Genomic DNA, 19,376 nt, shown 5'->3' on the forward strand with positions numbered 1-19,376 from the left:
AACTTTTCTTTAAAATAAACTAAGATGGACATGCAGAAAACTTGCAAGAAGATGACACATACATATAAAAAGACTTGAACTTATTTAAGTAATTTAAAATAGTTAAAATAATGGCACAAATTTTGAAAAATAATAGCAAAATAGTGTGAATCCCTAGAAGTCCCTTTCATTTGTTTCCTAAAGTTCTCTAAAAATCCGCTTAGATCCCTTGAAATCTTTGCAAATCTTAAGTACCATATTCCTTTGAAATTTTCGAAAATCTACTAAATTCTTTGAAAATCTCTCAAACAATTTGAAATCTTGTTAAATTCTTCAGAATTTTTTAAAACAGCATAAAATCCCTTGAAAGTTATAAGATTCCTGAAATCTTTCAAATCCTGTTCAATTTTTTAAAGCTTTAAAGTCGTTGAAGATTTTATCAAATCGCATAGGTCTGCAGTAAATTAATCCCAACGAATCTCTTAAAATGCCGTGAATTATTTTGAATTTTTTTTATCTCTAAGGATTTCTTCAAACATAAAAAAAAACAGATTAAACTTTTTGAAATTTATTTAAATCTCTTATATTATTTTTAAATACTCTACAACACGTAGATGTTGAAAAACAGGATAGTATAATGACAAAATCTTGAAAATAGTGGACTTTATGCACCAAATCTTAAAAATACTGGATCTTAAGCACCAAATATTTTTAAAATAGGACAATTGAACAAACAAATCTTTAAAATAGGGAACTTTAAGCACGAAATCTTGAAAACAGGGGACTATTTAGCAACAAATTTTCAAAATAGGGAACCTTAAGGAAATAAAAAAATAGATGATATAGGGACAAATCTATGTGACATGTAAATAAATAAATAAATAAATAAATAAGGAAATATTAACCTTCAGTAATCCTTTCGTCATCCATACTCGCGGCGATTTTGATAGCTTTCTCCCAGTTCAACGTCCTCTCGATCAAAAGTCTTTTTCTTATCCTCTCCGAGTTGAGTCCAAGCAAAAATTGGTCCAACAGTCTAGTCTTGAGCTCTTCTGCATAGTCGCACTTGATCGCCAGGGATTTCAGCCGCTCAATGAAATCCTTCAGGTCGCCGTTCCCTTGATGGCAGTTTCCAAATTTTAACCGTTCCGTGTTAACGTTCGGCGGCTTTGGCTCCAAATACTGTCCAATAATTTCAACTGTTTTCTCAAAAGTCTGGCTTCGGGGCTTTTCCGGGACGCAGACATCTCGGAATGTGTTGTACCACTTGGAACCCATCACTGTGAAAAAGACTATTGCCTTTTTTTCAGCTGGAACGTCATTCGCCTCGCAGAAGAGCTCAAATCTTTCGACGTAATTTCTCCAGGATTCGACTTTCTCGTCAAAGGGCTCCATTCGACCGAACGGAACTTTTTTCGCTTCATATGACTGCAAACTTTGTTCCAGGAATCGAGCGAGGGACGTCTGCCAATTAAATATAAGGATACCCTCATTACTTTTCTCCGCAGAGAAAACAACTCTTTTTTTTTTACATTTCAGGCAGTTTAAGGATCATTCATACCGCGTCACATAACCTCAAACTTTTCTCTGCGACGTAAGTAAAAAGAAAAAACTATATCTATATAACTATTTTCAAAAAAGAAAGTAATAATTGTGCCGAAAATCTCCTAATTATTGTTCAAAACCAAATTGACTTTTCACTACTTGAAATCGTTTCATATCTACAAATAATATCTTTCATTAAAATAAATAATTAAAAACATTATTCGAATTGAGAAACATTCTCGTTTTTTATTCTTTTACCGTGGTTAAATTAAGCCTATGAAATTAGCGAAATGGGAAAGAAGAATGAAAAAAAACGGTAAATAATTTGACTGATCAACCAAGCGTGGAAACACGATCAAATTTATAGGGGAGGTAGATATATAGTGTACCTACATGAGTTTCAAATATAGATGATAACATTTGATGGCCACGGTTATACGAGTAGACGCTTGGATATTGGAGAAGGGGAAAGGCGTTCTAATATTCAACTGGAATGTGTATGAAATACTTGGAAATTGGAAACGCGATCGTAATATTCTACTAAAATTGTATGAAATATTTGGAAATTGGAAACGGGATTGTTATGAGTAACAGGTTCAAACGTCCTATACGAGAGTGGTTTATATATGCCTTTGAATGTCTGAAGAATAGTCTGTATAATTTTATTGTATGACAATGCTTTTTTTTCTGGAAACTAACATTTTAAAAGACTGTTTTAAATTAAAATTATAGAATAAAAAAAATTCTCAAAATTATTAAAAATGATAAGATGCGTTAGTTTTTCGCCCGAAGTTATTATTTTTAAACAAGAATTTACGATTTTTGGGGAATTTTTTTGCGAACTTTAACGGAAATTGACACTTTTATTCAAAAATTATTTAGTCTTAAAAGTTTTTTAAAAACAATTTTAGGTTACGTGTGCCTTTCACACCAATGATTGGTACTTTATTACAAAAATCATTATAATTTCAGCAAGATTCAGAATCTTTTAGGAACTTTGAATTATCTTACTGTTTTTTGTCGTAAATTTTAATTTTCAAAAAATTAAGCTTTCCAGAAAATGCATTATTTTTAACAATTTTAGGTTATGATTGATTTACACGCCCAAATTTGTTATTTTAAAACAAAAATCATGACAGATTTTCAATTTTTCAACACTTCCTGGTTATGTTAACTTTTTCCACATAAAAACAGTTTTTACAAACAAAAATCCTTCGAGTTTTAAAGCTTTCCAATTACAAGAAATTTCAGATTATCTCAACGCTTGACATCAAAAACTAGTATTTTAAAATATAAATTATTATAGTTTGAACAAGATTTAGAATATTTCAACATTTTTTAAATTATTTTAGTGTTTTTCGTCGTATATTGGTATTTTTTAAATGCAAAAATTGAAGACTTTTAACAATTTTAGGTTATATTTACGGCATACACAACAATTTATTATATCAAAACAGAAATCATTACAGCTGGAAGAAGCTTTGTAATTTGAAAATAGTTACAGCTTATTTTAATGTTTTTCACCGGAAAATGGTTTTAAAAAAAGAACGATTCAATTTTGAAGGTTCATAATTTTTACAATTTAAGTTTATGTTATACTTTTTCACGAAAAACTGGCATTTTGAAACAAAAATCTTGATAATATAAACAAGATTTAGGATCTTTTGAAAATTTTAAATTATTTTAGTATTTTTCGTGGAAAATTTTTATTTTTAATAAAAAAAAAACAAGGTTTTAAAGAAAATTCATCATTTTTAACAAATTTAGGTTATGTTTCCTTCACATACCAAAATCTGATATTCTAAAACAAAAATCATTACACACTTTGAACACTTTCACGTAACATTAACGTTTTGCGCAGAAAATCGGATTTTATAACCAAAAATTAATAGATTTTAGAGCTAGTTAATTTTTTTTAACAAAATCTGGGTCGTCTTAAAGCTTTACATAAAAAAATGGTATTTTAAAATAAAAATCATTATAGTTAGAACAAGATTTTAAAACTTTGAAAATTTTATTTTCTGTTATGTCATGTTAGAGTTTGTCATAAAAATTTATTTGTATTTTTAATACAACATTATTAGATTCCAAAGAATATTTATTATCTTCAGCAAATTTAGGATATTTTGGTGTGTTTTATCCGCTATTGGTATTTTCAAACAAAAATTTTTAGATTTAAAACCAGTCCTTTTCGTTAAAAATAATAATGCTCAAAAGCTTAAGAAATATCGTATTTTATCAGTATTCGTGTTTTTGAATAATAATCATTATAATTTGGACAAATTTCGAAACAATTTCAAAGAACACAGATTTTAAAGAAGATTTGCAATTTTTTAACAACTTCGGTTTGTTGATTTTTTTTATTTTAAACAAAAATCATTGCACATCAAAAATGACACTTTCCCTTTTCAACAACTTTAGGTTAGGTTAGTGTTTTTCGTTGAAAATTTGTATTTTTTAATAAAAATGTCTATATGCTGTGCAAAAATATTATATATCATTTTTAAATTTATGATATCAATTGTCAAAAATATTATTCTCTTTTTTTTGGTAATATATAACATGACATCAAATTTTTTATACTCGTATTTTAATTCAGAAATCTCGCGAAACAACAAAAATAATAAGTGCACGCGTGTTCGTTTTCCTGTCTTTATAAAAATTGGTGACCCAAACTAGTTTTTAATATATTAAACGATAAAACTTTGATTCTGTAATTTAGGAAATTTTACAAAAATTGTTTTTGTAATTTTGTAATTGCCTTTTAAATTTGAGGTTACGTTGCGCTGGGATAAATTCTTAAATAAAAAGAAAAAGAATTAAGTGGCATCGTTAAAAATTGTATGTTCAACTCGAGTAAGTGCTTCGTTCCAAATCAATTGATTTTAATCATTTTAATTGAAATAAATTGCTGACCAATTGAGTTTAAGAACTATAAAATCTAATCCTTTTCCACACGTTTAGTTGCAATAAGCTTTGAAATACCCACAATTCTTTTAATTTAATTACTCTAATAGTAGCAATTACCTTTTCTATGATGATCAGAAATGATAATAATGATCTTGATGACAATAATAAACTTTTAGGTTAGAATGGTTAAAACTGATATTACATACCATTATAAGCTGTTTTAATAAAATTTCTATTCCATTTTGAGCAAGGTAATAAAAGGACAATGTTAGTTGTTGCACTTTTTTTGCTTTTATATAAAAAAACTAAGAAAGTAAATAAATAAAAATCCTTAAAATACCTGTATTTCTTGTGCAACCTGTAACCCTTCATTTTGTATCAAAACCGATCCTTCGCTCTCCATTTTTTCATTAATTTATTACTTGTCTTTCTTATGAATAGTGAACGAAATTTAATTAATGTTTTCCTTCTCGGAATTTGTAAACATTCTGATTTTCATGAGATTATTCATGATTGTGACAGCTCAGCTCACTGGCTCAGCTCAGCCCACAACAGCTGACAATACGAAAAATGACGTGACAGGTTGACTGATGTAACTCAGAGATCCTCTGCAGAGTTCTGCCACAGCTTCCCACTGTTTTGATTGGCTACGATTAAACCGGAACCAAAAGTGATGAAAGGCGCGCAATTTTTAAACCAAATTTTACAAATAAATTTACAATTTTGAAGAATAAAATGAGGAAGAAGATAAAATTAAAAATAAATATATCAGATTTTATGAAATATATGAAAATAGAAACATTGAGAAGGAAGCTATTCCATTTGGTGTTTAAAAGTTAGTGTTGTTACTTGAAAATTAAGGTATTTGTATTAAAATACGTCTTTTGTAGACACAATTAACCTTGTTAGGAAAATTTAACTATTTTGTTAAAATCTTGTTTTTTGGGTTAAGAAATAATTTTTTCAATTGAAATTTAGCAAGGAAGATCCGAAAAAATTCGTAGTTTTGAACACGATTGGAACCCGAAATATCTTTTTATCATTCTTGTATTTTGTTAAATTTAGTGTTTTTTGGTGGAAAATAACTCTCCTTAGTTACAATATTTCGTTGAAAACTCGTTCTTTGTTTGATTGAAAAGTAATTTTTAAAATTTTTATTTAATCATTCGAAATTTAGTTGAAAAGTGATCTTTTATAGTTGAAAGTTCAATTATTTGGTTAAAAATTAATGTATTTTGTCCAAAGTTAATTTTTTTGGTGAAAGATTAAGGTTAGTAGCTGAAAATTCATTTTCTTGGGTGAAAGGTACGTCATTTTCATTAAAAATGTATTTCTTTTGTTGAAGATTGATTTATTTTGTTAAAAATTCGTCTTGTTTTGTTTGAAAACATTTTTTTACTGAATTTTTAACTATTTTATGTTTGATTTAAAATTTCCCATTTGAAAATTAAACTATTTTGTGAAAAATTCATATACGTATTTAGTGGAAAATGCCACTTTTTTGTTGAAACATTACTATTCTTGATTAAAAATTTATTTTTTCGGTTGGAAATTCAACTATTTTGCTGAAATTTCTATTTCTGAATAAAACTTATTCTATTTGTTTGTTAAAAACTGAACTATTTTGTTGGAAATTCTTTGTTTCATGTTTTAAAATAATTTCCATAACTGAAAATTAACATGTTCCATTTTTGTTGAAAATTAATCATCTTTTAGTTGGAATTTCAACTATTTAGTTAAAAACTCGCGTATTTTGTAGAAAATTAATGTTTATTGTTGAAACTTAATCTTCTTGCTTGAAAATTCGTCTATTTTTATAGAAAATTAATCTTCTTAGTCTATTCAGTTTTTGGTTAAAAAGTTATCTTTTTTACATACAAAAGTTAATCATTTGATTGACAATGAATGTATTTGGTCAAAAGTTAATTTTGTTTTGTTTCGTAGAATATGAATGTTTGCTTAGAAAATTAATTTTGTTCGGTAAAAGAGTAATCATTTTCGTCAAAAATTTATTTCTGTAACTGGAAATGTATTTAGTTTGTTGAAAATTTGTCTGATAGAAAAAAGTCTTCTTCGTTTGATATTCAACTATTTGGTTAAAAATTCAGTTTTTGGGGTAAAATATATTATTTTCATTGAAAATCTTTTTTTTTTTTTTGGTAGAAAATTTATCTTTCTTGTTAAAAATTCATACATTTTGTTAGAGATTTGTCTTTTTTGGTAAAAAGTGTATCTTTTTGGTAAGAATTTCAACCAATTTGTTACAAATTCATTTTTTTTGTAGACAAAATTGAATCCTGAATGTTGTAGCCACGCTAACTTTTGAAGGATTTGTCCAATCAAGTCAGCCTTTGATACAATTCTTAAGGTTCTCAAAATCAAGATTAAGTTCGTTTATCAGATATTTCCAACCAAAATAAAAAAATTTAGAGCGTTTTAAAAATTAAAATTTTTTTCAAATTTAAAGATTTTTGTCAAAGTTTCTTATAGATGGGTATTGGTCATTTTTCGCCGTACTAATTCTGCAACTTTAAAGGTTAATACTTCAACAGAAAATTTTATATCATGCGGTATACACGTTGTATAATTCAGATGCAGATTGTCTAATTTATTATGTAAATAAAATATTTGACTCTGAAACCCCTTTTTTCTGCAAGAAATTAAAGAATTACCGCTCTTTACAGCAAATGATGATAATTTCCGGTTAATTTGTGGTATTGTTCACGCGTAATTAGGTACTTCAGGTTGAGTCAGAGAAATACAAGATGTCCTCACGCTGAGCGCCAAACAATAAGGGTACCTTTTTACGGAGGCCTGTTTTGAATTAATCGTGGAATTAATATTTTTTATAGGATTCATTTCTAGCCACTTTGTGGGTTTATGGCAAATTTGATTGAATGATAACCTAGATACGAACTGACAGTGTCAAATTAATTCTTCAGTTTATTCAAATTCAACCTCTGTGAAAAGGTACCCTAACGCTAAACTCGCAGAGCATGAGCAGAAAGATTATCCCGTGACTTAGCGATTACCGTAAAGCACGGAACACTGTGAAAAATCTTTGTATTTTATTTTGAGTTGAAAATTGAACTATGTGATTTTTTGTTCAAAATTTATCTTTATTAGTTAACAATTCTACTATGTGATAAAGAAAATAGGAAATATTATCAAAACGCGTACTTTTAATTTTTTATTTCAAATTCTTTCTATTTAAATTGAATGCCCTACTCTTTTCCTTTATTGTGCAAATTAACTATAAACGTTTATTAATAATTTGCATAAAAAAGATATTTTTGAATGATTGAATTTAAATTTTCGCAGAATTTAGACCCGAACAGATTGCGCACGCTGGTGAGTGGTGAACTTCCCATTAGTTGCGGAAAATCAATAGCGAGCCTACAATAAGTTCCAAGAACTAAAAAATATACCATCGGTCAAAAAGAGACAGTGAGATCTCTATCTCTTCTTAACTAATGGCATTTTTTTAGTTCTTGGAACTTATTAAAGGTGAGCGAGTGAGATGCCGCACTATTTTTAATAGCTTGGCCCTCAGTGTGCCCACATCACGGATTTCTCCACTAATGTGACGAGTGTCATTATTTTCTTGACTTGAGAAAGGTTATAAACATAAAAACTCCGCTTCTATCAGATTTTTATTTTTGTCATATTTGATTGAGAAGTTACAATTTTTTGTTCTCATATGATGTCAAACTCATGGCAATACTAGTCAGATGTTAATTATTAATAAAAATCAATATAACATCAAGCCTAAAGTTCTACATTGTTATCCATTATATCACGTAATTTTAGATAATTGATTTAACATTTGATACAATCGAGCTCATATTTACTTTCAACAAAATAGTTTAATTTTAAACCAGTTTCTAAAAGTTGAATTTTAACAAGGAAAAAGTATAAAAATGATTTGCTACCATACACGAATTTTTTAAATACATAAATTGTCAACAAAGGAATTTAAGTTTGAACTAAGAAAATTAGTATTTTGTGCCAAAAAGACAAATTTTTAAAAGAACACATGGATTTTTAACTAGAAACGATAAATTTTCGACAAAAAATGAAATAATAAAATTTTCAACGAAAGAAATGAATTTTTAACAAAGTAATTGAAGTTTAGAACAAATAGTTTAATTTTTTAACAGATTGTTTAATTTTCGAGAAGAAAGTAAGAAAATTTACTACAAAAGAGGTGAATTTTCAACTGAAAAATATGAATTCTCAACAAAAAAGTTCATTTTCAACCGTAACAGGTTAATTCTTTATTTAATTGTTTGCTTTTTATACAAAAATATTAAATTTATATAAAGAAATATTGAATTTTCGCCAAGAAATGGAATAGTCAGTTGAACAAATTAATTTTAAACATAAAAAGAAACGGATATTCAACAGAATAGTTAAATTTTCGAAGAAAAAAAAATATTTTAAAATAAAATGATGAAGAAGGTACGAATTTGTGTAAGAACAGATGAATTTTCAATAAGAACAGTTAATTTTTAACTAGACAATTGCATTTTTGTACATTAAACATAATTTCAATTCTGTTTTCTCTGGAACTGTTGGAGCATGGATCTCTCTGATGTGATTTCATAGGAATATAGGTTATACTTCGTTGCAGCATTTGCACTGAAACTTTATTTTTACAGAATTCCTCTTCTTTTTTTGTGAATCCATTTTTTATTGAAAATGAATATACGCGAACATATAAAATGAAGATATTGGGGCACACAACTCATTTCGAGCTGGACGCTGGACTGAGAGTTGCACACGGTGTGCGTGTGCGAAAACGGCTGCCTGGGCTAAAGAGTAGGGGTTGAAGGTGTGCAAAAGATCGTCTCCACTAATGTGAGTCAGTAACTCCAACTTTGGCATGTAGAGGTACTGCGCTTGCACCAGTCTTGCGTTAGAGGAAGAGATCTAAGAGATCCACAAGGAAGAGTTGAGACACGGGGTACTCCAAATCTGATTGGTGCCGCTGTAGCGGAACTAGGTAAACTTTTATGCGTTTCTATTGGCATGAGTTGGCGCTATTTTCAAATCACCGTTTTATTTTCAAGATGATATAATATATAATGGAGACTACAATCAAACAAGAAGGTTATACATTTTTGGGAAGGTTAGTTATTAAGGTTAGGGAAAATATATAATTCACTTTGAAAAACATATACTTCAAAATTTTCATAAACAAAAGAATTAATAAAAAATAAAACTGTTCCCATCTTTCGCGGCTCATGAAAATGTCAAAGCTCCGGTACAGCGGCGACTATTAGCGGAGAAAACGTGTCTCAACTCTCCCTGAGGATCTCTAAGGGTACTTCTTCACGGAGTTCTATGTTGAATTAATTGTTGAATTAATTTGAGACATCGAGTTCGTATCTAGGTTCTCTGCCAATCAAATCTGCCATAAACCAAAAAAGTAGCTAGAAATTAATCCTATGAAAAATATTAATTTCAGGATCAATTCAAAACAGGCCTCCGTGAAAAAGTACCCTGAGAGGAACAAGGCGTGCCTTATTATTGCTATTGTGACGGAGTATCATTTTTGAAACTAGGAATGACCATGATCGAAGTATGGGGGATTACTTTATCCTAGGAATCTTTGAAACACGTGGAAAATTCAAAATATGAGTTGAGTAAAATCTTATTTGAATTAAATTTTTGTAACTTTCTAGAAGTCTAAAATTAAAAGTCACTCATTAGGGATGTTAGGTTGAAACCAAGGCGATAAACGAAACACTTAAAAAGGGTGATTCATTCGGAATATAAAGACCAAAAAGAAAGTAATAAATTAAGAATTATAAAAGGATGTAGGAAACATAAGTAAGGGTAACTTGAATTTCTAAAAGTAAGAATGCGGAAGTTGGCACGTGGGTGATATTTTCAACTATAGGTTAATGAATATTTTCAAAAGGGAAGTAGGTCTAATGGATTTAAGTTGGAAGATGGGAATGACTCACTTTACGGTTGGGGGCTGTTTGCGCGGGTGCCCTGAAATCATAGGAACTGACTCAGTTATTCTATGCGTGGGATTTAACCGGAAAACCACTTGTAAAAAGGGGAGAATATTCTCAATGAATTCCTAAGTGTTAAGTTCTACTGAAAGTCGATGGTTCTCAAAGCGGAGAATATTCTAGGCGAATTTTAATGTACATGCGATGGTTAAACCCATGACTAAAAGACCATTGTTTTTTTTTCGATCAATAAAAATAATTGGAAGTAGCGAGTCTATAAAAGGGGTCAGAATTAGTATCTAAAGGAAGAATTTGTTTGAGCGTCGGTCGAATTGTATCGGTTTTAGTTTTTGCAAACTTGTATCCTGGCGGACCGAAGGGACCGAATGGAGCCTCTGCAAAGTACCCGTAAAGACCCCATTGGGTCCCGATTCAGTTCCTTTTTTTAAAAACTTGAAAAAACAGCAAAATCAACTTTTAAATTGTTGAAATTCGGATTCTACGTTAAAATTCCCAATAGAAGGTCTTATACTTTTTTAAAACTTTTTACCCTTGCAAAAAAAACTATAGCGATTATTCCGTGACCTTCTATAGGGAATTTTAACGTAGAATCGGAATTTCAACAATTTAAAAGTTGATTTTGCTATTTTTTCGAGTTTTTAAAAAAGGAACCGAATGGGGACCCAATGGGGTCTTTACGGGTACTTTGTTGAGGCTCCATTCAGTTCCTTCGGTCCAATTAATATTATATTTTTCCTCAGCATCTTCAGATTTCAGGCAGTGATTTTTCACTCAGTGGCAGCAACGGACAAACAAATTACAATTCAATAAGATAAAATTTAAATTCAAATGCAGAAGCAACATGGAGGTGAATATTAGTTAAAGACGAAAATCAAAGAGGGCTCTGAACTGGGCCTGGACGTGACACCATGGTAACGGGTTGTCGCGTCGTTTTCCTATGAAGCGTTCTAGCGCAAGCGTAGTGCGCCTACCTGTCAAAGTTGGGATCACAGAAGGTGATTCACGAAAAGACGTTGACATACAGTCTACAGCGCAGTCTTTGGCAGTCTTTGGCAGACGTCAAGTGAGTGTCAACTCACGTCAGTTCTCGGGGGGAAAGGAATACAACGTGAAGAGTGCTAACAAATAATGTCTCGCTGAGTTTAATAACTCGATCGTAAATTAGGAGTATTCAAAAAATTGAATTGGAGGAAAATCGACACGAAATGTCAGAGTGTCTCGGAAAAAAGGTTAATTTCGAGTTGTATACTTGAGTTTTTGAAGCTTAAATTGCGATTGTTGTCGCAGATATAGCAAATATAGCCGGGAAAGAAGGAGTTCTATTGCTTGTTCTCACGTTCGATGTTAGTAAACTGGAAAGAAGAAATAATCTGTTGAGAAAAAAGTGAAAATGAAGACTAGAAAAGCGGTTGCAGCTCTCGGAGCTGGTCTGATTCTGGCATGTTGTGTTATGATTTATTTGATGCTAGACGTCACTCTCTTCCCCCTTGGACACAATGTTAGGACTTCTGTCAAAGATGTAAGTGATTTCAGTGATTTTATACATTATTGCTTCGTCATTTTTTCGAGTTTCTTTGCTTTTTTTTTTTTTAATTGTTTTTCAGCGAGTTTAAATTAGCCTCCCAATTTTTTTTCGTCGCAATTTAAAAACGTTTGCCTTTACAAAGATAAGAAGGTCTTTCTTATTGCGAAATTTAATTTAAAAGATGAATTATTTGTGGCATAAAAATCTTCGTAGTTCCATGTATAATTTATGATCATCTTTGTTCTAAATTACCATAAAATCTGAAGATTCTGATCTGCTATGTGTGATAAAGTAAACGAGACAATTTTTAGGTAAATATTTGCACACTACTCATTAGGCGAATAATTAAATTTTATCGCTGTCTGCTGTCAAATGTGTACTAATTCAATCAAACTCATTAAGATAGTTCAACTCTAATTGGTTGTAAATACACTCTCATATTTTTCGATATGATTTCATCATCTTGGTTTGACATTTTATTATTTATTTGAGAGTTTATTGAATTTCTTAAAATATTAATTCTTTTGTTAAAAGGTCATATTTTTCGTTGTAAATTCAACTGTTTTCTTAAAACCTCGTCTTTTTCAGTTTCAAATTAAACTTTTCTGTAGAAAATTCCTGTTTCTTTTGAACATTATATAGTTGTACGGAAATTTTTTGTTGTTTGACTGAAAAATCTTTCTCTGTAGAAATTTAATCATTGTGGTTCAAAATTCAACTGTTTTGTTAATTCAATCTTTTTTTTAAATTTACCTTTTTTCGGTTGAATGTAACTATTTTGATTTCAAAGCTAAAATATTAGTTTGTTAAAATTTCAACTAGCACAGTTTTTGTTTAGAACTTTTTTTATTGCAAATTTAATTATTTTCATTCAAAAAATTTGTTAACAAATTTTTCTGACTGAAACTATAACTGTTTCATTTGTGCTTTGAACATTCAACTATTTGTAAAAAAAAAACTCGCCTCAGAAATCTCTTTGATTTATAATTAATTTTTAATAACGAAAATTTGTCTTTTTGCTTTGAAAATGTATCTCGTTTGGGAGAAATTTTATGTATTTTTGTGTGAAAATAATCTGCTTTAGTTGAGCCCTCAATTATTTTGCTAAAAATTCATTTTTTGCTTAAAATTTGTTCTTTCTACTGTAAATGTAACTTTTCCAGTTATGTTTGAAAATTCATCTCTTTTGGTAGGAATTTCATCCTTTTTGGTCAAAAATTCAACCGGTTTGGTTGAAGATTTTAATATTTTGTGAACAATTTTATGTTTTTTTAATCCAGCCGCTTTTTATTTAGAATTAAAATTGTGTTCGGTTCAAAATACAACTTCTTCGTTGAGTGTGGAAATACTTTTTAAAAAAAATTGGTTTCAATTAAAGATATACAATTTTTGTTCAAGATTGAGCTGACTTGTAGAAAATGTAACTATTTTCTGGAGAATTAATTTTTTGTTAGTTAATGTTAATTAATTAAAGTTAATTAATTAACTAGAAATTTCACTTTCCCATTTTTTGTTGAAAATTAAAACTTTTTGCATGCATTTTTATTTTCATTATTGATATAAAGAAAATCTTTTTTGTTTGAACATTCAACTGTTTTATTAAAAACACGCCTTTTTGCTTTAAAAATGCAAGCTGCTTTTTTTAAATTTTAAATAAACGTCTTTACTTACATGAAATATCAACTGTCCCACATTTCCTTTAGAACCTATCTTTTGTTTATTGAAAATTCAACTAATTTGTTGAAAAATTGTTGTTTTCTTATTGTCGAAAATGAGTTATTTTGACTGAAAATTGAATTATTTAATTTTTTGTTAGAAGGCTGTCTTTTTCTTTAAAAATTAATTTAATATGATATTAACATCTTTTTGGTTAAAAATTTGGTTAGAAGAGTGGACTTTTTAGCTGAATGATTCAAGAATTTTTTCAGGCAATTGACTTGTTTGTGAAAAATTCATATTTCTGGGTTCAACATTCTTGTTTTCCGTAGCACCTATTCCAATAAGCTTCAGATGTGACAAAAAAGTCAGGTGGAACAGGTGCTGTTCCACTAAATAACGATAGAAAAACGCAAATGACGTGCCCTAATTTCCTTATTTGTTCATCTAAATGTTCTTTATTGCTGCAATAATTAATAATTTCGTGATTTCCTCGCTTGTTTTGACAATAAAAACACCCTTTGTATGGAAAAGAAGTTGTTTGTTTGTTGTATTTTTCTTCTAGCCTAATTTTCAATCTATACTTGAAGATAGTAACAGCGATTTTCGTCAATATTCACTTTAAGTATTGGACCAACTTGAGATTTTAATTTAAAAAGTTTAAAAATTCAACCATCTGAAATTGGTACATCAGTAAATGGACTATTGTCGTAATTTTTCCCCTACATAGGCTCTAATTTTGCAATGAGAATTAAATTTTGGAGAGTATAATTTGCAATTTAAAATATATTAATTTTCCAGTGATTTAAATTTACTTCAAATAATCGCAATTTGCAAAAGGTTTGAGTGTAAAAAGTTTTAATATTACTATTTTTAGTGTATAATTTTTTTCAGTTTTAAATAAAATTCTCTTTTTGTCCAAGTTTTAACGTTCTGGAGTGGAAATATTTTCATTTTTAAGGTTTCCCGTTTTATTCCTATTTATTTTTCAATTTTTTTTTTAAATGATGCAATTAATTTTTTCATTTCAGAAAAATTTGTTTGATTAACTTTAATGCTAAATTACAATTTTATTATTCAATGAAAATTTTTAATTTTAGAATTTTAGAAGCTTAGATTTAGTTTTTAATATTAAATTGTGCAATTTTAATCGATTTGAATTAAAAATTCTTTAAATCCAAAAGTTTTCGATCTTCAATTATTTAATTCTAATCGTTTTTAATTATAAAGAATACAATTTTAATTCCTCTCAATTTTATTTAGAACAATTCAATTTATTTTTTTATTTAAGAAAAATTGGTTCACTCAGCTTTAATGTTAAATTATAATTTTATTATTTTATAACAAGTTAAAATCTTACAATTTCAAAAGATTTGACTTTGAATGATTCGATTTATTTTTCAATAATAAATTGTGAAATTTTATTCAATTTGAATTCAAATTATTCAAATCGGAAAGTTTTTAATCTTTAATTATTTAATTTTACGCGCTTTTAATTATAAACAACAAAATTTACATTCCTCTGAATATTAAATTTTCCAATTACCAATATTTGAACCTTAAAATATTCAATTTTCACCTTTTTAAATTGTCCTATTTCCGAAATTTTGATCTAAAATCACACTAGTTTCGCGGTTCTCCAATCGTTCGTATATTTATTTTAAATTTCAAATTTTTGAAGTTAAAAATTATTAATTATAGTTTGAAAAAAATGTTAAACCTTGTTTTTAAAAAAAATTGGTTTAATAAAGGATTTTAAATTTGCATATTTTTTAATTATAAAATAGAAATATCTATGCGAAATAATATGTATATATGTGTGCGAAATACCCGGAAGAAATAACGCATATTTACAGGGAGAAAATGGGAAGTCGAAAATTAATGAAAAAAGTCACCTTGATTTTGTTGAATATTCATTTTGTTTTTGGTTGAAAATTAATTCTTTTAACTGAAAATTTAACTGTTCTACTGGTCGTTGGAACATTGTATTTTTAGTTGGAAATTAAAATCAAATATTTAACTGGAAGTTTGTATTTTTTGATAGAAAATCAATCTTGCTGATTTAAAATGTATCCTTTTGGCTTGAAAATTCAGCAGTTTGGTTGAAATTATTATTCTTTGATTGAATGTTCAACTATTTTGTTGAAAAATATATTTTTTTGTTTAAAAATTGCATTACTTTTTCGATAAAAATTAAATATTTTTTTGTTCAGAATGCAACTGTTTGGTTTTAAACTGGTTCTTATCGTCATTGGCGGTCAAGAATGACGATAACTTTAGACGCTTTTTGCTCAAAAGGACGTTTCTCGAACTGTCGTGCATGATAGCTCGAGAACGGCTTGACCTATTTCAAAAATATTTATATAAAATTCTTGATAGGATGACTATTGAAATCGATAGCAACAATTTTTTATTACATTTGATAGACAAAATTGAGAAGAAAAGTTGAAAATTGTGCAAAGTTCGTTCGAAAAATGGCAAAACATGGCTTTTTCATAATAAAAGCAAGTCGTTCTATAGAGGACTCGGAAAAGTAAACAAAAAATGTTTTGCACTTTTAATTCCAGAATCAATTCCCAAGTCTCTACTTCTAATTTTTAACAAATATGTATTTTTCTAACCCCTTCGTTGGCAGAGAGAATTCCACAAAAAGTGCCCAAAATGGCAGGAAAATTTTTTATTCCGAAAATTTCTATCCTGGGGGTTTTGGAGTCGCTGAGTCCGAATATGAAGTCAAAATTCAGAAATCCAAAATGGCAGATCCAACATGCAGGTCGAAAATACAACAAAAAAAAACACGGCTCGATTTGGATAAATCTTGGTACTCACGGGTTTTTTGGGAATTTAGGTTTTTCGAATTTCGACTTCAAATTCTGACTGAGCGACCCCAAAAACCCGTATGTACCGAGATTGATCCAAATCGAGCTGTTTTTGTATTTTCGTCCACCATATTGGATTCGCCATTTTGAGTTTTTCAATTTTGACTTCAGATTCGGATTCAGCTACCCCAAAGCCCCCCGAGGCCCCCGAGTAAGACTTGAATGCAAAATCGGAGTGAGTTCAATAGAAAAAAAAAAAAAAAAAAAAAAAAAAAAAGATTGATGCATTTTGCGTCAATGTAACAATTTATAAAACACGAATTTTAAAATATTTTTGGGAAAAATATTTGCTTAAACAAAATCAGTTTGTTAAAAAACAAATGGTTAACATATTATTTCTATACGCTCCACAGTCAGAAAAATAATTGTATATGTTCAAAATTATATATGGAATTATTCAACAAAAGGTAGCATAGGATACCAACTTGCGAAAAACACAGCGAGAAAATACACTCCATTTTTAATTTTAGAGAAACTTCGAAAAACGCTCGATTTTTGACAGACCTTTGTGAATGTATATTTATTTTCTGAATTTCCTTCAAATAAATAGAAAACATGTGAATTTGTTTTCATACTTTTTTTGTTTATTTATAAATGTTTCATTTTTATTATTATTGTCATTTATATCATTAAAACTAGAACTGCGCGTCCAAAAAACAGTAATTCATAGGAAATTTGTAGACGTGTTTTAGGCAGGAAGTAGTATCAGGAAATCTCACTCCCATCGTTCATAGCGCCTCTTCCGGAAAAATCCTAAAGTACAAGTTGTGCAATTGGCATTATTTTCAATTAAAAGCGTTCCAAATTTTACAATTTCAGATTAAATTATGAAAATTGGACAATTTGATCAGAAAGGGCAAAGATATTCTTTGGCAAAGGTCCTAAATTGTATCATTTCTAATTGAAACCTTTAAATTGAAACCATTTTATTTGAAATTGAAGAATCGCGAATTTAAAGAACTGAAGTATAACTTTTAAAATAATTTGAACTATAGCGATATACGAAGATACGATATATGAAGATGGCACGTATGCAAAATACTGTAAACATTTAAGGGTTTCACATTTTTCCACAAGAGGCGCTACGAGCGACACAAACTAAATCCGAATTCACGCGTCCAACTTTTGCAGGAATCGGGTCTCTTTATAGTTTATACTACTTCATGATTTTCGGTGCACAATTTTTATAAAATATTTTTTTTTCGTAGCGTGTCGTTTCTCGAAAAATTAAATTTTTTACTCAAAGTTATTTTTCACGATTAAAACAAAAACTACGCGTCCGATCAAGAAGTGATTATGTCCAAATTTGTAGATATTTTTTGGGATCATATTTTTCCCATTTCATCTTTTTTGTTAATTAGTTTTTGTGCGATCAAAACTTGCATTTTCGATTTTTCAAGAAAATCCAGAAAGTTGTCATAATAATATTGTAGGGCTTCCAAAAAGCAATGTTTTTAACATTTTTCATATGGTCCGTTGTTTGGCTTGACATACTGATTTTAGATTGATTTTTAAAATTTTATAAGTCATAACTCTGATAATTTTCTTTTTATCAAAAAAAAGTCATTAGGATCAATTGTTGGGCTTTCTGAGTATTACGGACTGTCATATACAGCATTTTTAACCTTCAAAAAATGTTCGGAAGTAGAACATTCGGAAGAGTTATCTACATATTTTTTAAATATTTTAAATAAAAAATAAATATAAACAAATAAAAGTAAACAACTTACGAATGTGAATTTATCTTTATTAATTTATTGATAATTGCAAACTACTGCGCGCATTCAGAATTGGGCGTAGCAGCTTCATCTGTTTTATTAATGATTCCCCGTATTATCCGAGAGTGCTTGGATGAGTCCCGTTGTCTCGGATAACGCGGACCCTCGGATAATCGAAGGCCAGATAATCAAAGTTCGACTGTACTTTCACATTCATAATTGATTGAGAATGCACAAAACTGTATGGTCCACTGTGACAGCTGAGATCTTCAGACTGACACAGATTTTTTAAATTCATTTATTTTGTAGTAAACATCATTATAGAAAAAAATCTCTTTAAAATATCATGTTCCTGCAGTCAATAGTTTTTTTTTCGTTTACGGGTGAAATTGAGGCTCTAAAAAGTTGCATCTATATTCGAAGGTCCCCTTAAGGTCATGTGACAAGTGGGTCACGTAATTAGATTTCTACTCTACCGGAACTTTTTTTATTTCCTATCTTATTTGCAGACGAAGCGTCGCATCGAGTTGAAAATTTGGGATCATGAATAAAAAGCACTGCTTCTAAATTGTCATAAATGTGAAAAAAAATATATTTACAACAAAAAACTGTTTCCAAAATTATTAAAATTTAGGACCAGACCTACCTTTTTTAGTGCTTTTATTTACTAGGCAGTCTGATAAGTCCCTGAAAAATGAAACACGGAGACGTTTTTTTGGCCAAAGTCGGTTTTATTTTTCAACATACTCTCTTTTTAGGTGGATACAGCGAGTCTAACGATTTTCTAACTTTTTGATACCGTCCGAAAAGTACTCGATCGGAAGGTCTCCAAAAGACGTCTCAGTTTCAGCTATGAGCTCCTCATTTGAGTAAAAACGCTTACGGGTGTGCCATCATTTCAGGTTAGGGAACAAGTAATAGTCGCTGGGGGCCAGGTCTGGTGAATACGGTGGCTGAGGAACCAATTCGAAGCCGATTTCATGCAATTTTGCTTGTACAACTAAGCATGAATGAACAGGCGCATTGTCGTGATGATAAATGCGGTTATTTTTCGGCGATTTGGATTTTTAATCGATCCAATAATGATGAATAGTATGCTCCGGTTATGATTTTACCTTTTTCAAGATAGTCCACGAATATTATGCCATGTGCATCCCAAAATACGGAGGCCATAACC

General features: G+C 29.4%; 2 protein-coding genes across 2 annotated transcripts in view; one reads left to right on the forward strand and one right to left on the reverse strand.

Annotated features, from left to right (window-relative positions):
• The window catches only part of LOC117173199, a 15,102-nt gene extending 10,103 nt beyond the window's left edge, over positions 1–4,999 (reverse strand). Inside the window, exons 1-2 of the mRNA XM_033361626.1 lie at positions 4,775–4,999; positions 885–1,443 (exon numbers count right to left, since the gene is read on the reverse strand). Coding sequence (XP_033217517.1) covers positions 885–1,443; positions 4,775–4,837 — 622 coding nt within the window. The 5' untranslated portion in view covers positions 4,838–4,999. The remainder of the gene's footprint in view (positions 1–884; positions 1,444–4,774) is intronic.
• Positions 5,000–11,440: 6,441 nt separating this feature from the next.
• The window catches only part of LOC117172296 (alpha-mannosidase 2), a 33,893-nt gene continuing 25,957 nt past the window's right edge, over positions 11,441–19,376 (forward strand). Inside the window, exon 1 of the mRNA XM_033360058.1 lies at positions 11,441–11,940. Coding sequence (XP_033215949.1) covers positions 11,812–11,940 — 129 coding nt within the window. The 5' untranslated portion in view covers positions 11,441–11,811. The remainder of the gene's footprint in view (positions 11,941–19,376) is intronic.

The sequence above is a fragment of the Belonocnema kinseyi genome, chromosome 5 (assembly GCF_010883055.1).
Source record: "Belonocnema kinseyi isolate 2016_QV_RU_SX_M_011 chromosome 5, B_treatae_v1, whole genome shotgun sequence".
Taxonomy (NCBI): domain Eukaryota; kingdom Metazoa; phylum Arthropoda; class Insecta; order Hymenoptera; family Cynipidae; genus Belonocnema; species Belonocnema kinseyi.